Genomic DNA, 18,239 nt, shown 5'->3' on the forward strand with positions numbered 1-18,239 from the left:
TTTAACATGGGCGCGCGGACGGGACGCAAATTGTGTTCCGTATACCGCTGCGCACAAGTTGCTCTCATGATAGTAATGGAGATTGACTCGACGGTATTAACTTTTGTTGACCGCCTTCGCGGTTCGTTTGTTGGAACTATTTTTGTTGCTGCACTTTGTAATTATAGATATTTTTATTCCGTCATGCAAACAGAGTTATGTAGGTAGATATTTTGATGTAGAAAATTACAGTGGGTGTTTGCATTTCCCAGTATCATTAATAAACCACATAAATAATTCACCTACGCATAATTTAATTCGTTACTAATTGCTACACATAAAGGTTTGGTAATTATATAAATCAAAGTATTTTTACCAACATAATTAAAATATAGCATTGCAACTATTTACACCCACCTAGGACCTAGGGGTATTTATTATAATACCTCAAAGGAAATAAGTATTTTTTTCAGACATACTTATAAGTCTATGTTCTGACATAAAAATAAGTTCATATACTAACCTTGCTAATAACGGTGCGTCCAACGTCTGTGGCTGTCTTGCATCAACTACGATGACGTGCGGCTGCTTCGCGTCGGAGTCGCGACGTAACGCGTCGAGCGCGTCCCGCGCGGTGCGGACGGACCGCGCCTCTCCGCCGACCCGCGCGGCCGCTCCGCACGCTGCTGCACAAACGCGCGATGTTCGCTCCGGGAACACGCATAGTAACTGTTAACAAGAAAAAATAATACCTAGTTGATACGAGTGTCATGTAATATAATAGTCGCTTGAGTGCAAGCGAGTGAATTTTTTTAATAAGTTTCTACCATTCTATGTCAACGGAGGCAAAATCAATGGCTTATCTGTTATAATTGAAGTTTTACACATTAAGGATCTACATAAACAAGATCTAAGAAATAAGTTTTATACTCTTTTTTTATCCGACTGCTTCAGGATGGTTACAAAAGTACATAAAAGCCATTTTAAATTCTTACGTGTAGCCCGTTTACGTTCTTATTTTAAAATTCAAACAAACATCTGCACGGCTTCTCATTTTCCCAACTCTTTGTTCCAATTTCAAAACCAAAAGTAGCTGTCAGTACTTTTGTTTCGTTCGAATCTATTCTCATTCATTCAACAGGGTGAATTCATTCAATGAACGATTTCTTCATTCATGGCGTATTTCAATGTATTGGGATTGTCAGAATAGGCCTTCAGGTGCCTATTGTTAGGCCTTACAATGTTCCATCATGTTCCCTGTGTAACGTAGAAATAGCTACACGTTTAGGTAAATTGATGCGTAGAATTAAGGTGTATAGACACTGAAATAATAATTCAGGGCATTTAAAAAGTATTTAAGATATTTTGGATTGGTGTAATTAGGTCAAAGAATGATCATACTTCAATATTGGCCATAAAGTATTTAATTGCAATTTAAGAACCCCTTAATTTGCATTTAGCAAACAAAACACGACTGAAATTAATTAATTTCAAATTTCCTTTCAGGAAATGCCTACAGGAACTTTATTGATTGATGTTAGGGTCCGAAATTTAAGTGGAAACGTCATTATGGCGACGTAAATCAATTAGTCGGTGCGAAGGACACGATTTATAAGAGAAATTGTCTTGGCTTCCAATAATATATCGGTATTTTATGAATAATGTCTATTTTGTCAATTTTAGAGATACATATAACTAAGGATATTTATGTGATTGTGTTTGTAGTTCATTTTATTTATTCACCATTTTGTATTTAGCATAAAGTTTAGAAAAAAGTGCCTCGTTTTAATTGGTTAATTGGTTTTATGTGTGTACATGTATTATATCGACCAATGTACACATTCAGTATATGTAGTTCATCGTAAAAATCTTAGAACCCGGGGAAAAAATTTCAAGTGACTTTCCAAAAAGCGATGATTAAAAAATAAAAAGTTCTAAATAAAAACATAAAGAAACGCTGTTTAAAAGTCACAAACGTTTAAAAAGACGTTTCTTTCCTTCAAGTTCTTCAGAAAGAAACAGGTAAATGAAAGAATAGAAAATAAGCGCTTTGAATGGAGCTGTAATTTTCTGAAGATATCGTCTGTCAAGCGGAAATTATTACAAATTGTTATTACTGAGATATTGTATGTTAATGTCGTTTTTGTAAGAATAATTTTGGATAAATATTAATTCTATGTGTAACTTGAATTTTCTTTATGAATAAATGGTCTTTGTATGTTAAAAATAAAAGATTCTTCAGTAGATTTGTAGAATTAATTTTGGAAAACTGACGTTTATGTCGTTGGTGAACCTGGCCTAGTGTGTGGTTAGCACGTTTTGAAACAAAAGCCGGAATACCCACAGCGGAAGCCATTTTGAATTTTTGCTTCAATTAAAAGCCTCCGCATCGCGTTACCACAGATTGTGTTAAAATATTTTAATTAACAGAGTTGCCAGTGTTAATTGCTAATGTCAGTTGGTAACACAACTTCATTGCTTTAGCAAAAACTAAAAAAATGTTGCTACGTGGTTGTGAATATTCAGATAGGATTTTTGTTTTTATTTTTTTTATGGTTCAGGGTGAAGCTAAATAACTTAGTTAAAAATTGTGCAACATTTTTAGTGTAAAAGCTAGTCATGATGTGCATGTTTTTTTCAGATTGGGAAATAATGAAAGTGCCACAGCACTCGGTTTCCTGTCTCATATTCACTTTTAAAACGTGGCTCAAGTAATAGGCAAATTCCAAAGTATAATATGTGCGTATTAGTAGGGTCTACTTTCTTAAATCTCACTTCGATTTTCTCAACTTTAATAGCGACATATATATTTAAGGGAACTATATTTTTTGTCACCAAAATTTATTTTTGTCATCAAGTTGTATCACCTAATAAATAGATTTATCGCCACGAAATATTTTCGTTCTCAGATAAACAAAGAGTGTTCCCATGTTTGAATTACCAAATTATTGTCAATATAATGTATAAAATATGAGATGGATCACCAATAAAATTGTAGTGCATTACATGAATATAAACTTCGTTCTTATAATAATAGTTTTATTACTTAAATAATAGCTTGATGCTCAAAATGGTAGATCTATCACCAAATAAATCGATTAATCGATCCCTGACTGTGACTGCTTTTTATTTGTTATTTTGTCACCAATACAGTAGTTACATTTTATTATGTTCAGTTATTAAAATAATGTATTCGTTACCAATTTAATACATCAGTTTATTTTTAAAGAAAATATGTTCAAAGGGAAGAGGAAGGGAAGGGAGACAAATTGGCGCGCTTTCGGGCCTCAACTAATGGGTTCTAGGTTGGTTGTAGGTACGATCATACGATACTTATTTTGACTTTAATTAAGTGTTTTATTTACTATTCAGCTAGAAATTTAATTTAAATATATTTATACTACCTGTGGAAATTAAGACCCTTGGGGGCTGGGGGAGGCACATGGCCAGTGAAGTAGTAGACTCTTTTGGTTGAAAGGATGATGACGACCACCCTACATTTTAATACAATGCATGAAATTTTCTAGTGATTTATTGGTGATCTCTTTAAATTAGTTTGCCTAAATACTATTAGGACAAACCTATTATAATACATACAAAACCATTTATTTGGTACTTGACCCCATATCTCCATGATTTTCGGTAATTTATTGTGGAATTGATTTTATATTGTTTGGTGATACATTTTGGTGACAAATCTACTATTTTGAGGGCAAACCCTATTATTTAAGAAACACAAAATGAATTAAATTGGTGACAGCTTAAATCATACCCTATATTTAATATCTGGTAGTTCCTTACTTAATAGATGTGAGGTAGGGAGCAACATTTTAATCAAGCTAGTCATCTCACGGACATAAAGTGGTAATTGAAGGGTAGTCTTTCATTGTTATAGCCCACTTTATAGTCTTGTTTTACATTTCAGATGACATGTTACTCTAGTACTCTAGTTTGTAATTATTTGAGGTTGGTCTACCTTGCTTACACGAGTAGGTACTTCATATCATCTTCAGTGACATTACTCTAATTAATTTTTTTTTTAATTAGCCTACGCTGTCTTACTGCTGGGCAAAGGCCTTCCTCATAGCCTTCCTCTAAAAAATATGTCGAAAATATTAGCTTTGGTCCTATTGGTTTTAAGCACTCACCCTATGCTTGTGGACTGAGTATGTCGTCTGCATAGCTAGCTTTCCTCCTTAGAGGAAACAGCCGCTGTCATCGACAATCGGGATACCATCATTATGACGTGAAATCAGGGTGCGACTTAAGTGTCTGGCCCTACATAACCATAAGCTTTTTAGTTTTAATATGTATAAAAATAAAGAAATAAAAATGTACAAATACCTCTAGCGGCTCCGGCGGCGAGTACAGCATAGCATTGGGGATGTTTGCGGGCGGCGGCGACCTGTTCTGCAAAGAGATACTTCTGTGTAATATACATTAACATTATTTGCACTTAATACTACCCTTAATTTACTTCTATGAACAGTGTATCATATGTTTCATGTATTTTTATTATCTCGGTGGTCAATTGTTTATCTCAGTGCAGAAAACAAAACTTCTTGTTGTGGTATCTTCAGACTAGGCTTAGCCTTGATTTAGGGTTTAATCTGACTTTAAACTTTTTTCAATAAAAAGGGCACCGTGCTAAAATAAGAGCATATTTTTATTACAGCTTTATACATGTAAAAAAATGGAATGATTTTTTTTAATGTATCGAAGAAATCGAACTTGTTGAACCCAGTTGGGTGTCACTTAGAATTGCACCTGGACCAAACATTTAATCATTAACACAAACATAATTCCCTTTATTCCATTATTCCTAATATACTTTCTCTATAAATACACTCGGTATAATACAATATTCTCATTATATAAGTGCCTCTTTTGAACTTCCCATTGCTAAGTAAGAAGTTCGAAACCTTATTAGACCGACCGATGGGAAACTTTCACAAAGTGAATTTAATATTTCTATCGGTCAGCATGATTTAATAAGTTCCACTAGCTTTTACCTGTGGCTTTGTCTACGTTGACAGAAGAATAAGATCAACATACTTTACTGTTAAAAAAAATGCGCGATACTAGAGATGAATTGAATTATTTAAAAGCGTTCTCCATTTTGTTGATCTTACCAATTACTGAATACCCCGAAGGTACGAAATATTTTTTTTAGCACTGGCATAAAAAATGCACCTGCCTGAATTTGAACTTATGACCTTCGGACTGTAAGTCGAAGGTCAAGGTCATTTTAAGCTCAGACCATCACTCATCACACATACCTACTCACGCTACTCTAAACATTGGTCCGTCCATTATTTTCTATTTCTATCAATGTTTTTACGCTATACTGCGTGCACTTATGATTTAGTGAAGGATCGTGACCTTATGAGCCACCCTTTTATGCTGAACTCAAGGTCAAGGTCAACCCTTAAATGCGTAGGTAAGTATTGATAATGCTCAGATATTATTTTGTGTGGGCGAGGGGTTAAGACTGCCATTTTATTTGCGTCATTTGATTCGTCTCGATACGATCAGGTTGCTTCTACATGCTGAATTACAGCTGAAACGCCCATGATATAGGTCTTAATCGTTTGATACTGAAAATCCGTTTTTATGTAAGTAAATCTTAGGGTTCTTTTTATGACCTTTTTAATTTTGTATTTTTATTTTCTTTTATGTGTGATTTCTTTTTATTTCATGATCAAAAAGACTGACATGAAACATCCATGATAAAGCACAACAACCTTAAGTAGGTATAATTTCTTGTTATGAGTAACTCGCTGAATTTAAAAACAGGAAAAGAGTTTGAATTATTTAATTACACGTATTTTAACTATGGCAGGCGCTGTATCAGAAAATATGATTTAAAGATACAACACTTTTAAGAAACTGTCTTTTGTATGAGTTATTATACATATTTTGAGCTATATATAGCATTGATTTGTATCAAGATATCCTGATTATATCGAGATCCAAGTACAAGCCACTTGATTTAATAAGATAAGGTATCTTGCTTCTGTAATTAAATCAAAATGATTTTCTTAGAAATCCTAAATATCAAGTGTTCTCTCTCTCTGAAAGTATTAATATCAATTGGATCGTCCATTTATAGATCTTAAAAAAAATGAAATGAACATTTAAACCAATAATAGTGCTGAAGAGTTGTGTGCTTGGTTGTACGCTGATAATTAATTATAGGAATCACTAGGCCTATATGAAATGTTTTTTCAATGTTAGATAGCCCATGCATCATGGTAGGCTATAGGCTATTCATTACCCAGGTGCACGAAGTGGTTCCCACGGGACGCGGGGTCAGCCGCAAGCGTGAGGTAGTCAAAAGTAGCTTCTCAGGCATTATATTTTAAAGTCACAAACAAATTGATTCACTTCCTCCTGCACGTGATAAACTATTTATCCTTAGATTACTAAGCCCGCAGTTTATCGATTTATCGAAGCCTACAAAAGTATTTAGGACACTCATAAATAGCCTATCTGTCTGAAGAAATCCCCCGGGTTATCTCACGCGGTTGAATGAAGTATTACTAGACCAGGGATGGCAAACTACTGGTGATACCAGGATAATTTAGGCTCATCATTGCATATAAGTTGCAAGTTTAAAAATGGTACAATAACCTTCGGGCTGCATTTATATAAGAATTTTCAAGAAGTTTACTCTAATTCCTACTTTGCATTTGCTATTTACGTCATATTATGAACTAGCTTAACGCACTTGGATAATGAGTAGCCATAGCAACTCTGGATAAATGGGCAAGTATCTAACATTGTAAGAATTTGACATTTCGGTCCTGTAGCTCCTGACTTTAGCCCGTTCAAAGAAACAAAACAAACTTTTGCTTTTTATAATTTTAGAGGTAGTATAATTTTTCCAGAAGCCACGCCTTGCTATCCTTTCACACTCTTAAAATATGGCCTATAAGACAATAAAAGTTCACCATCTCTGCACTAGATACGAGGATAGTTCCCAGGGGTGTTGCTAGGGGGTCGTAGGGGGTCCCGGGAGGTCTTGCGGCCTCGCATGAGTGCCTTTTTGATCCGATTATAGCTTACGTTCCTTAGCTGTGAAGAGCAATTTAGAAAGAAAATTGGAGTTTAAATGAAGGTTTTAAGTTTTATTGTTTTGCTAGCAGATGTTATGAGGTCTTGGTATTTTTAAAGCTGATTCAATTATTGTACAAGCGGTATTGATATAGCGAAGTATTCTTCATTGAATTCAATAAAATCATGTTATTCGTGTTTTATTGAGCTTAAAGTTGTAAGCTAATGCTAAGCTAAGTAATGCTAAATGCAAAGAAAGTAACATTGATTATCTACACTTATCAAAAACTAGCTGTTCCTTTTGGTTCCAGCTACGTTCATAGAAAATAACTTAAGGAATCTGGATAAAAAATTGCCTATACTCTTCCTCAATAAACAGGTTATCTAACACTGAAATATGTTTTCAGAAATCGGGCCGGTAATTTCTGAGATTCAAACAAACAAACAAATATATTAGTAAGATTCAGAACAATAGTTACCTAGTTCGAATCAGTATTAATAAAGACTCCGATAGTTAGGAGCTGTCTCAACTTGAAGTCATAACAATAGACACGAAATGGTTATAATTGACACTCATTAGCTTTTGTGTCAAACTGCTATAATGAATGGTCCACGATCTAAACTAAGAATTATTTATTACTCAATGATTTTGGTCTAGTTTCCAGAGAATTTACCTATGTTTAAATTAAAGTTTTTTTACTTCTTGTGTTTTATGTACTAAGTTTGTATTATTCAAAACGTTTTTACTTGCTATTAAAATTATTGCCATTATAATAAAATGAGTTCTTCCTAGTACATAGATTTTTCAAAAAGGCTTTCCCATAAATCGCATTTATATAAGTCACAATCATTATGTCCATTTTATCTTTTCACACCTCACCTTCTTTCGAGGCATTCAAAGTGAGGTACATATAAAAAAATATATATCCACTTTCTAATTTGTCAGAAGTAACGGATATGAACTTCCTTTAATTATAAACATTTGCTTAAATAAATAATGCTAATTGACATAAAACAATTTCCGTTTGTTTTTACTTTCTATGTTATGAAAGACACAAATTATGATTTATCCATCCATTAAACCACAAAATTAGTTATATTAACAAATTCATTTAACTATCTTTGAACAATTATTACGTTGAATAAATTAACTAGTTGAATTACGTCAATTAAATTATCCTTTAGATTCAATTGGATATACATATAGTGAATGGAATTATAATATTGATTGATAAATTAATTAATCGCGTACATCGTCTAGGTATAAGATAGTTAGATAACGTTGATACGAGCAATTTATTTCAAATCGGGAAGGTTGATCTAATAATTCCATTTTGAAGAAGAAAAACAAACGAATTAATTATATAATTCAATTAAAGCTTGCAATCAATAATATTATACGTTGAAATTAATAAAGGTGCATCTTTCATATGCAATTTTTTACCGCAGAAAAGATATGTAAATAGTCTACTTATTAAAGAAAACTTATTACTGAAAGTACCTTAATAAAACTTGATAGTAATTTAACTAGTAAAACTAAAGGATTTACACATGTAGTTATTTTTAAAATCATAACACTTACTTTGATCTTCACGGAGCCAGACATAAAAGGAAAAAAATACATTAATATTAATTAAACATTTTTCATAATAACATTTATACAAATTAGACAGATTTATTTTTAATGCAGAGCTCTTTTGTTTCATGTCTCTTTTTAATTTAATTTATTACTAAACCGGCATAAAAGTGCATTAAGGGACTTTCAATAGGGGAATTCGTTGGTAGTACCAGCGCTATGCGCACTTTTCTGTTTTAATACATATTTGGCAGACAAAGGAAACATCATTGTATTTTTATTGTACCTGTAGAAAAAGTATTAATTATTTGATTAAAGAGAATTATGAATATTGTTTTGATTGGGATCATAATTTTATTTATATTTTCTAATCCACTTGGTCAAAACGTAATAAAGTTAAAATTTATCCATTTTGCTGAAACCAAAAATAGCAATATCGCATATTTGCACATACTGATGAATATTTTAGGTATTTCGAATAATTTGATTTGAATTTGCCACAATTTTCCAGTAAACAGTTGATTACATTGCATATAATAATATTTGAACTATTTCAAGGTTAATGTTGGCGTTGTTTGTGAAAATTGCGGCTCAGAATATAGAAAATACCTACTAAATAGTAACTTTCACTGAAATAAAGTTTTCTAAATTCAATAAGCTGTAGGTAAACACTACATTGGTTTTAAGGGCTTTACTAATTTAGAAGCGTTTTTATTGTCATGTGAAAAAGGTTTAGGTATTATCGCGCGGCACTTAGCTGCTAATATGAAAAGGCTATTTTAAATTGAGATTTATTTTGGGCTACGAAATACTTTGTATAGTTATGGTAAGTAATGTACCTAGATACCTATAAACTATTTACAAGCAACGCAGCAAATGCAATCTTCCAACAAAATATTCAATCTCGCTACTTGCAAGATTAAAACATCTAATCTCCCAAGATGTTTGTATTTTACGATCTCTTAGGATTTAGAGAATTAAATTTTGTAAGAAAAACGGTTATTTCTATCGTAAGTTAGTCTAATTTATGTTTTAATTACAGCTGAAATGAATATAATTTGGGTACCTCTTAAAAAAGGACGATATAATCCATTTCATTAAGAGGATGAACACAGAAAAATAAAAAATGCTTGTCAACTATTGGTTGATAAGCTGTTATTTCTATTCATGATGAAAACATGGTATTTTCAGCACATATTCTATTTTTTGGGTGGTTTGTGTGTTAAATCTAATCTGACAACAAATTGTTACCCACATCCGTAGTTCTACATAACCCGTAAACATGAATAGGGAGGAAGAGATTTATGTTCGTGGAATATAGGAAAATGAACGACTTATCCATTGTTTCACATCAATTCAATCAAAATATTATCAACTAGTTGCTTCTCGCGGTTCCTTCCACCCGAGAGTCTCGACTCAAAACTACTTACTTCCCGTATCCTATATAGCCTAAGCCACTCGGGGATATTGTAACTGCCCAACAGAGAAAGATTTTTTCAAGTCAGTTCCTATCGAGCCTTAAGACGAGTATAGTTTACACAAAGCCAACACTGGCTGCCAATAAGACTGGCAACCATCGCTGGCTTGGAATTTGCCTCAGTTTTTCAAGCACTGGCGAAAATAGAGTGCCCGTCTATTTTCTAGCCAGTGACCTCCGCAGGACTGGCGCCAGCATAACTGGCTTCGTGTAAACTCTGCATTAGGTTATAATAAAAAAATATTTTCCTCAAAACTATACAAAAAATGTGACACCTATCAATAAAAGCATGTATTCTACCCAATTCACAAAAGTCATCGATGCGTCACGATAACAACGTCATAAAATTATGAATTTCCTTTGATTTAGCGATTATTTGGTGACGTAAAAGCCACGTGATGTCTCCCGCGACTCCATTCTTATGGAGATTAGCATCGACTCGCGTCATGGACGTGTGGGCGCGTCATAATCTGCAGTCTAGATAAAAAGTCTGGTAACGTCAGAAGTGCCGTGATAACTGTTTCTATAGTGATGATTGAAAGGCTACTGTGTGAAATAAAATGTATTAAATACTAAAATATACATATAAAAGAGTCTTTAACAATCGTTACAGTAAACTTAATCATAAAATACCAATAGGTACATAATAATGCTAGTATGATAAATGTTTAGACTTTTCATTAAAATAAAGTTAATTGATAAATTAAAGGGTATTGCTATCTGTTGGGTCGATAAAGAGACTGGCAGATTTTTTTCGTAGGAAAAACCATCTAGAGGTACAGTTGTTGCGTGGACAAGATAAAACAATGATTATATTTCCACTTCGTCAGCAATCGAATAAAAAATATTAATTGGTAAAATATGTATCAAAGTACATAATTTAAAAAATTAATTGATGAAAGCATTTAAAATCTAATAACCTCTTTCTTTTTGGGAAGTAGGTTGATAAATTATGTCAGACTTTATGCTGTACTGTTAACCAGCAGATCTCTTTGCAATCAAGTGCAAAAAACAGTCGCCCAAAAGCTAGAAATTCATCTGTACGCGAACAACACGGTACTCACTCAATACAAAGTCAACAGCAGAAATGATAGCAGCCTTCACAAAATATTCAGAGTATTTCAAACTAGACGTTTTGTAACGTTATCGTCTCGTTTTACCTGAGTTCCTAGCTATTGTATTGCTCGTATTTTCCAATACTTCTAGCCTCTTGTTGCATTTACTTTTCATAGAATACTGGACGTACCGAAAATATGCTTCTGCTGTGGAAAGTGAGTCAAGTATACTTGGGAAGTTTAATTTATAGCAAGTTCATAGGTATCTTAAACTAGTCGTTTCTTATAGGAAAATTTATGCTTTCCGTAACCTGATAAGTATACTCTCAAATAACTTTGTTTTCTATTGGTAAAAGTATTTTTCAAAATAAGTCTTACAGATCCTTGGGTTGGCCCCTGTAACGTCATAACCTCTCAAACTTTATAATATTAGTTTAGAAAAAACTATACAAGCTTGTATTTACCTAGAGGTATTACACAAAATACCTACGACATGTGTCACAAAAATATTAATTCCTTATCAACAGTATTCGCGTCATTTTGTCGTGTCGCGTCATGATCAGCAACATTTTTGTTTGTAACTCTGAGGAAAGAATCACAGCTCAGATAACTGTTTCTGTACCACTTTTTGGCTGTTTTTTTTTTCGCCTGACTACATAATATTAGTATATATAGACATATCACGGAGAACTAAATGACCAGCGGAGATGTCAAAACATAACGCAAAATCTCTGACAGTAGCGCGCCAAAAAATGCGGTTGCTCTGGGGACGGAAACCCGCCCATTATTTTTAAAATAAAATCACAAATCAATCAAAACCAATCCTTGACAGATTGTTTTATAGTTCTAGTAACTGATCACGTCTACCGTACGTTGCTTGACCTACAATACAACGCCTTACCAACCTTTCTAAAAGCATCTCCGCTATCTTTCCTTCCGTAAGACATATGTATCTATTCGTATGTAGGTCAAAGAAAAAACAGAAAAGCTAATTTCAACTTTATTCCTTCAACTAGATATATGGTCTCAATCGCGATGAGTCAGACGGCTTTACGCTCCGTAGGTACAGTGAATAAAAAAACGTTTAACTAATTCATGTCGACATAAATCAGTGAGCGAACGTGTTGCGAGCGCTGACACCGCGCCAGCCGAATAAATATCAATTTGCAACTATTTGCTAACACTCAAGCCATTTGTTTACGAAAAAAACTGCGTGGGAGTAAGGTCTGAGTTTTGGAGCTTTGTTTGATTGTTCCTTTTTTGTTTCTATGTCTATAAATAAAGTTTGAGGATACTAAAATTCGAAAAAGTACTTTTTTTAGCAAGCCCATTTAGCATTGAAGACATCTCAATTAGCAATGCCATTAGTCAAAATAAAATGAGAAAATAAAACATACCCTGATACCAATTTGTCATTCAATCATAGTCATTGATTAAAACATTGTAATGTTTATTTATAAAACAATAAAAATAGGAAAGACAAAATGAATTACTCCTTAACAGCTATTGAAAGAAGGCAATTTATAGCGAATAAGTAAATCACTGGTTTCTATCAGTACTTTCCTGAACCACGTAGAATCGCAAGGTAAGATTAATGTCGACAGGGTAAATCTCAAAATACTCGAATATCACGCAATTGATATTGAATGTACGAAACAACACTTTTGTGTTTAACTGTACTTATTTGATTTGAGGTAAACATATTATTAAATAGCCTTATTGTAGAATAGGTTAGCCTGCTATTTCTAATTCATACATCAGTTTTTTTTCTGAAGTCCGATCATCAATAGAAGTTTGAAAATGTTTGGGTAACTTTAATTAAATTATGATTTTTGATTACTTTAGATGACTATGTAATACTTAATTGTCTTCACAAAAAATCCTTCAGTTTTGATTTCATGAAGGTAATATGTGATAAATATGACAAAGTCCAAGAACTACATTAGTTTATACACGTAGGTATACGTAAATCAAAACAATATGGCGGAAACAATACGTATAAGTAGATGTTTTTAGATTAAATACTAATTACGACGATGATTAGGTATTTATTTAGTTTAGATCTTTATCTTTTGAAGGAAAACATGTGTTCGTAGTATGTTTTTTTAGGCTAGATTGATTGTGGCGCTATATTGAATTGTATTTTAATACACAATTAGGAATATTGATACTGTAATAATATGTCTTTGATGAGTGATGGTGACCAGTTGAATTCTTGAAAGTACATATTTAGCGGGTTATATCATCACGCGATGCAACATAGAACTGAGTAAAAAATATATACGCAGCAGAAATGAGGACATCCTAATTTTTCGCGAAGTCCCCCCAGACCTTACTTATATTCTGACGAACAAAACATACAATAGGTTAGTATTAGTGTGTATAGTGAACGTACACAAGATGCAAATGTTGAAAGCACGGTCACTTATTACAGGTAGATACATAAGTAATATATTATAGTAACCCATTTTTTGTGCCTGTTACTAAAATAAGGCATAGTAGTACCGTTGAACAGTGAAAACATTATAATTACGTAGGTATACTCTGATTATGTTATTTATAGCACGCATGAAACCAAGTCAATTGTTCTAAGTTCACACTAATTGATCTTATGTCTATCACAATTAAATATGGCTACGTGTTGTTCACGCCCAGATGTTTATAGGTACCTACAAGAAATCAGTTATTATTATATATTAACTGTTTTCCCGCGGTTTCACCCGCATCCTGTGGTAACTACTAGGTTAAAATCGCCTATGTTACTCAGGAAGACTGTAGTTTTCTAACAATGAAAGAATTTTTCAAATCGGTTTAGTAATTTCAGTCTTTAGTGTGCAAACAAACAAACAATTCCTCTTTATTTTATTAGTATGGAAATCAGCTGTTACTATGTATAATATGGTATTTATTTTATGGGTAGCTTGTGACGTCACATGCGCGTACGCAAAGAAACGTCTGTGAGTAATTTACTGTTTGTTTTAATTATAGAAATAAATCTGATAGTAAAGGTAAAGCTTGGGTTTCCTAGGAAAGCGGTGCCGTCATATAGCGGCCGTCATATTACGAACGCAAATAGACGGTCGTCTTTACGGTGATGATATGTGGAAAGTTCCACGGCCGTTTTAACACACCGTCATAAACTTTTTGTTAGTTGTATCATACTTACTAACCTTTTAATTAAATAAAACTTAATATTTCTCAAATTTCACGACACCAATTTCTGTTTTAGTTGACTTTCTCTATAATCTTTACTTTTTATATTATATTATTGCTTCGTGGTTACGAACGAAATCTATTAAAATTTCGTCGTCCTTGCTACTCCAAGAGTTGTAACTAATTTTTGAGGTTGTTCCGAAAAAAAAAAAACACAAATACGTATTAAAAAAGCTTCACCAAACTATCTGACACCGTCAAGACGGCCGTCATGCAAATGGCGGCACCGCTTTATGAAGTTACGGTGTCAGTTACCGCTCTCTAGGAAACCGCCCCATTTTCTTTACATAGACAACGTTCTGGTGACGTCATTCACCGCTGTATTACGGCCGCTATATGACGGCACCGCTTTCCTAGGAAACCAAAGCTTTAGGAACGACGGTCGTTATTTGATGTTTCTTGTTGCTAAGGAAATTGAAACGTGAAATACCTCTGTACCTATTTAACATTGCCTAATCAATGTTTTCATCTTAAAATTGGCTTTAATCTGAGGTGAAGAGAGTTTTGAATAACGAGATAGGAAGTTGCAACTCACATAAGCTTAGGAGTGCTCAGTAGTGGCCGAGTGGCAAAGTCATACAAAGAAAATGTACATAGACATATACAAGCAAACGGCTGGCCCACTTGCTTTCCTGAGTAAAAAATCTATCCCAGATATCATCACAATTTTGAGAGTGTTTTTTTTTTTACTGTAACAAATATCGCGTTATCCTATAATCCCTATAAAAGCCAATATTCTCTGATGCGAGATAAATCCCGTACACGACCAACCGATGTGATATTGTTCAACTAACCACACATAATGCACCGCGCTGCATTCGCCCTCAGGTATCAGAATATCAACCGTCATTGCTGATGAAAACATTTTAGTATTAACTGTGATTTTTAACGCTACGGACTTTACAGGAGTTTTATGAATTAATTATTAAGAAAAAATATTTCACAACTGTTGTTCTGTAATAGTGTGAAAATATTTTTAAAAATATTCACATATTAATGCTTGATTTGATAAGGCAAACAAGAAACCTTAATTCATGAATGAATTCTTTCTTTCCTGTCGTCTTTCTTTATTATGTCTGTCTACAAAAATTTTAAATAAATAAAACTTAGCTAAGGTGCCAGTTTTGTATCAATAAGGCCCTCTAGTTGTTGTGATTTTTCAATATGATTACAGTCCATCTATTTTAAATTGAATCCAGCAATACAATATACAATTTTACAAAAACAACACCGTGGATTGTATTGTTTATTTATTTGTGCTCGGGGCGGAATAAAAACTAACTAGATTTTGGTTTCTGTATTTACAATATACGAACTCAGTGTTAAATTGTTTGTAAGTTCTATTTTACAGATTGATAACTTATAAGAAGAACATAGGTAAGTATGTATTTATATCCAAAAACCATAACAATGAAAGGTTCCGAAGGTACGGATGAATAACCAAAACCTATTTTCCAAATCTCGGGAATTTAGTTTGGTTCCCCGTTAATCATTTATACCTATTCCTGACATAGTTTCAAATGCCCTTGACATATTTCGGATTCCAGTTACACGTTAACCAATATGTAAGTACTACAACAATAAAATCGGCCTACATGTTCCACCTAAGATAAGTTCTTCTTTCTGCCTCATCCCTATTTTATTTGATATCGACGCAACACGTTTTCTTCTTCCATACTCTTTTATCTGCCATCAATGAATAAGTTCCATAAAATTAATTTAAAACAAACTGTTTCCATGGCAACCATTCTTATGCATTTACCACGGTCCTTTAAAAATACAAACAAATAAAAGTTCGGTACGGTCGAGGCGAAAACCCGTTTACTCTGTAAAGCTATTACCGCGGATCAATTACCATCCCTCGACGGATCAACGTCAGGTGGAATCCTGAGGACCTAGACTATGGCACTCCATCGCTCCACCTATTAGGAGCCGTCAGACCCAATATTTCCGACTTGGAGCATTCAACCTACTGGAACCGCCATGTCATTAAAAATCTAGATGCAAAAATCTGCCAATGTTATTTTTTTACTCGACCGTGCCAATCTGGAGCGATATTGTGGAGACAACAAAACTATTGTTCCCAAATATTTTCGATCACATCGCTTCTAACACATGACAAACTTGTCAAAAACAATTAAGCATTTTATGTACACGTCTACATACGTAACATACGTAACTTTGGCAGTGCGGAAGACAGAGCGACGGCGTATCCCGTTAGTTTAGTGCTCTAAGCTTTCCACCCACAGGATTATACGTCCATGTTCATTACATACGGGAAATAGCTTTCGAAAATCAACCCTTTATAGAAATATTCACTTAATGTCGTTAACAATAAGGTCCGAAATGCATTGACTTGAACTGATTTATTAATGAGCTATGCATTCCGCTTGAATGAGCTTTATTGACAAATCGTTAAATTTTCGTACGTGTTGGAAAAATTCAGATGAACAGATAAAAACGGAAACTTTTATACTGCAGGTTAGGACAATTTTTTGAAAGGTATCTATAATTTTCGAAATCATCTATGAACATAACCAAACATTTTATTTTTAGTATAAAATGCGGAAGGTTTGCTGGTAGAGAACCCAACTCTGGGTTAAGCTCGCCTCTGTACATGACTTCTCTGTATTGTGTCTGTATTAGGTAAATATTTTGTGTGGGTACAATAAAGAATAATATAATTTTTTGGGATTATCAAAATAAATGTTGCATTGTATATCTAATATTATCACCAGGAAGTAATCAACATATTTATTTATAACTTCTGTAGCAATGGCTTGGATTTGCGATAAGCAGTATTAATCATATTAGGATTAGGTGGTTCGTTAATCCCTCATAAGTATTAGTTTTACTGCCGGGGACATCCCCGTTGATATGATTAAAATAAACATAAATTAATATCCTTAAAATACTAATTCAATTCGTTAAGACGGTCAAAATCCCCGTTTTGTTGTATTTATTTCACAAATGAGCCAAAACTGCGATGAAAAACTCCTTCAAAACTATAAAACTATGTACGAACTCTGCATTTCATACTGAAACTCATGGTTACTATGGAAAACGTACAATAAAATATATTTAAAATGTACTGTAATTATTTATTTACAAATTCTTTTGATTTATTATTTCTATTGTAATAATTTATAACAGTTTGAAAAATAAAATTAAAAACCAAACACTACAAATATTAAAAAAAAAACTGAAAACAGTGCCTGAAGCTTTTGCTCTCTGCAATATCGCTTCGACCTGGTAAACCAACAAATTCAAAACATATTTCTATCAATCCACAATAACATTGGTTTACATCAAACAAATAACAATTGTTTCCGTTTTCAACTGTCATGTTACTTTTTACAATGCCAGAGGGCATTTCAATTTTCCATTTTCGAAATACATGCCATCACTATTTCTGACAGAACAATATTCAAATGTTTATTTTTAATAAAAATATTGCTCAAAAATCTGTTCCACAGTCTGAACGTTTATTGGTGCAGTTTACAGTTGCTACTAATAAGTGATAACAACGATATTTTTTCCCTCGAAATGTACAGCTGTCAACTGCACAAAATATTATGCACCCTAAAAGTACCCAAGCCCATTGAAGACTAAACAGTCTGCCGACAGTCGACCCGATGGTAGGATTTTTTTGTCATTAATATCTTGATTGTTTACAGTCGGTCTTGTACCAGCCAAACACCTGATTTTTGTAAATGCGTACTACCATTCATCTTCATACTGATTTATGAGACCAAACAAATAATCGGCCGACTACAAGTTTGCAGTATGCGGGTGCTCTTATACCTACCATGTTTACAATTTTATATCAAATACAGCTCATCCTCATCATCCTCCGAGCCTTTTTCCCAAACTACGTTGGGGT

At 33.4% G+C, this 18,239-nt stretch overlaps 1 protein-coding gene across 9 annotated transcripts in view; it reads right to left on the reverse strand.

Annotated features, from left to right (window-relative positions):
• Pde8 (Phosphodiesterase 8) overlaps positions 1 to 18,239 on the reverse strand; it is a 218,165-nt gene that overhangs the window by 56,622 nt on the left and 143,304 nt on the right. For 8 of the 9 annotated variants that reach the window (XM_049845226.2, XM_049845227.2, XM_049845231.2 and 5 more), the window contains 2 exons: positions 4,324 to 4,389; positions 503 to 708 (listed from right to left, as the gene is read on the reverse strand). In XM_049845226.2, coding sequence (XP_049701183.2) covers positions 503 to 708; positions 4,324 to 4,389 — 272 coding nt within the window. The remainder of the gene's footprint in view (positions 1 to 502; positions 709 to 4,323; positions 4,390 to 18,239) is intronic. The other variant, XM_049845233.2, reaches the window with a different exon arrangement.

Source organism: Helicoverpa armigera, chromosome 15, assembly GCF_030705265.1.
Source record: "Helicoverpa armigera isolate CAAS_96S chromosome 15, ASM3070526v1, whole genome shotgun sequence".
NCBI classification, from domain to species: domain Eukaryota; kingdom Metazoa; phylum Arthropoda; class Insecta; order Lepidoptera; family Noctuidae; genus Helicoverpa; species Helicoverpa armigera.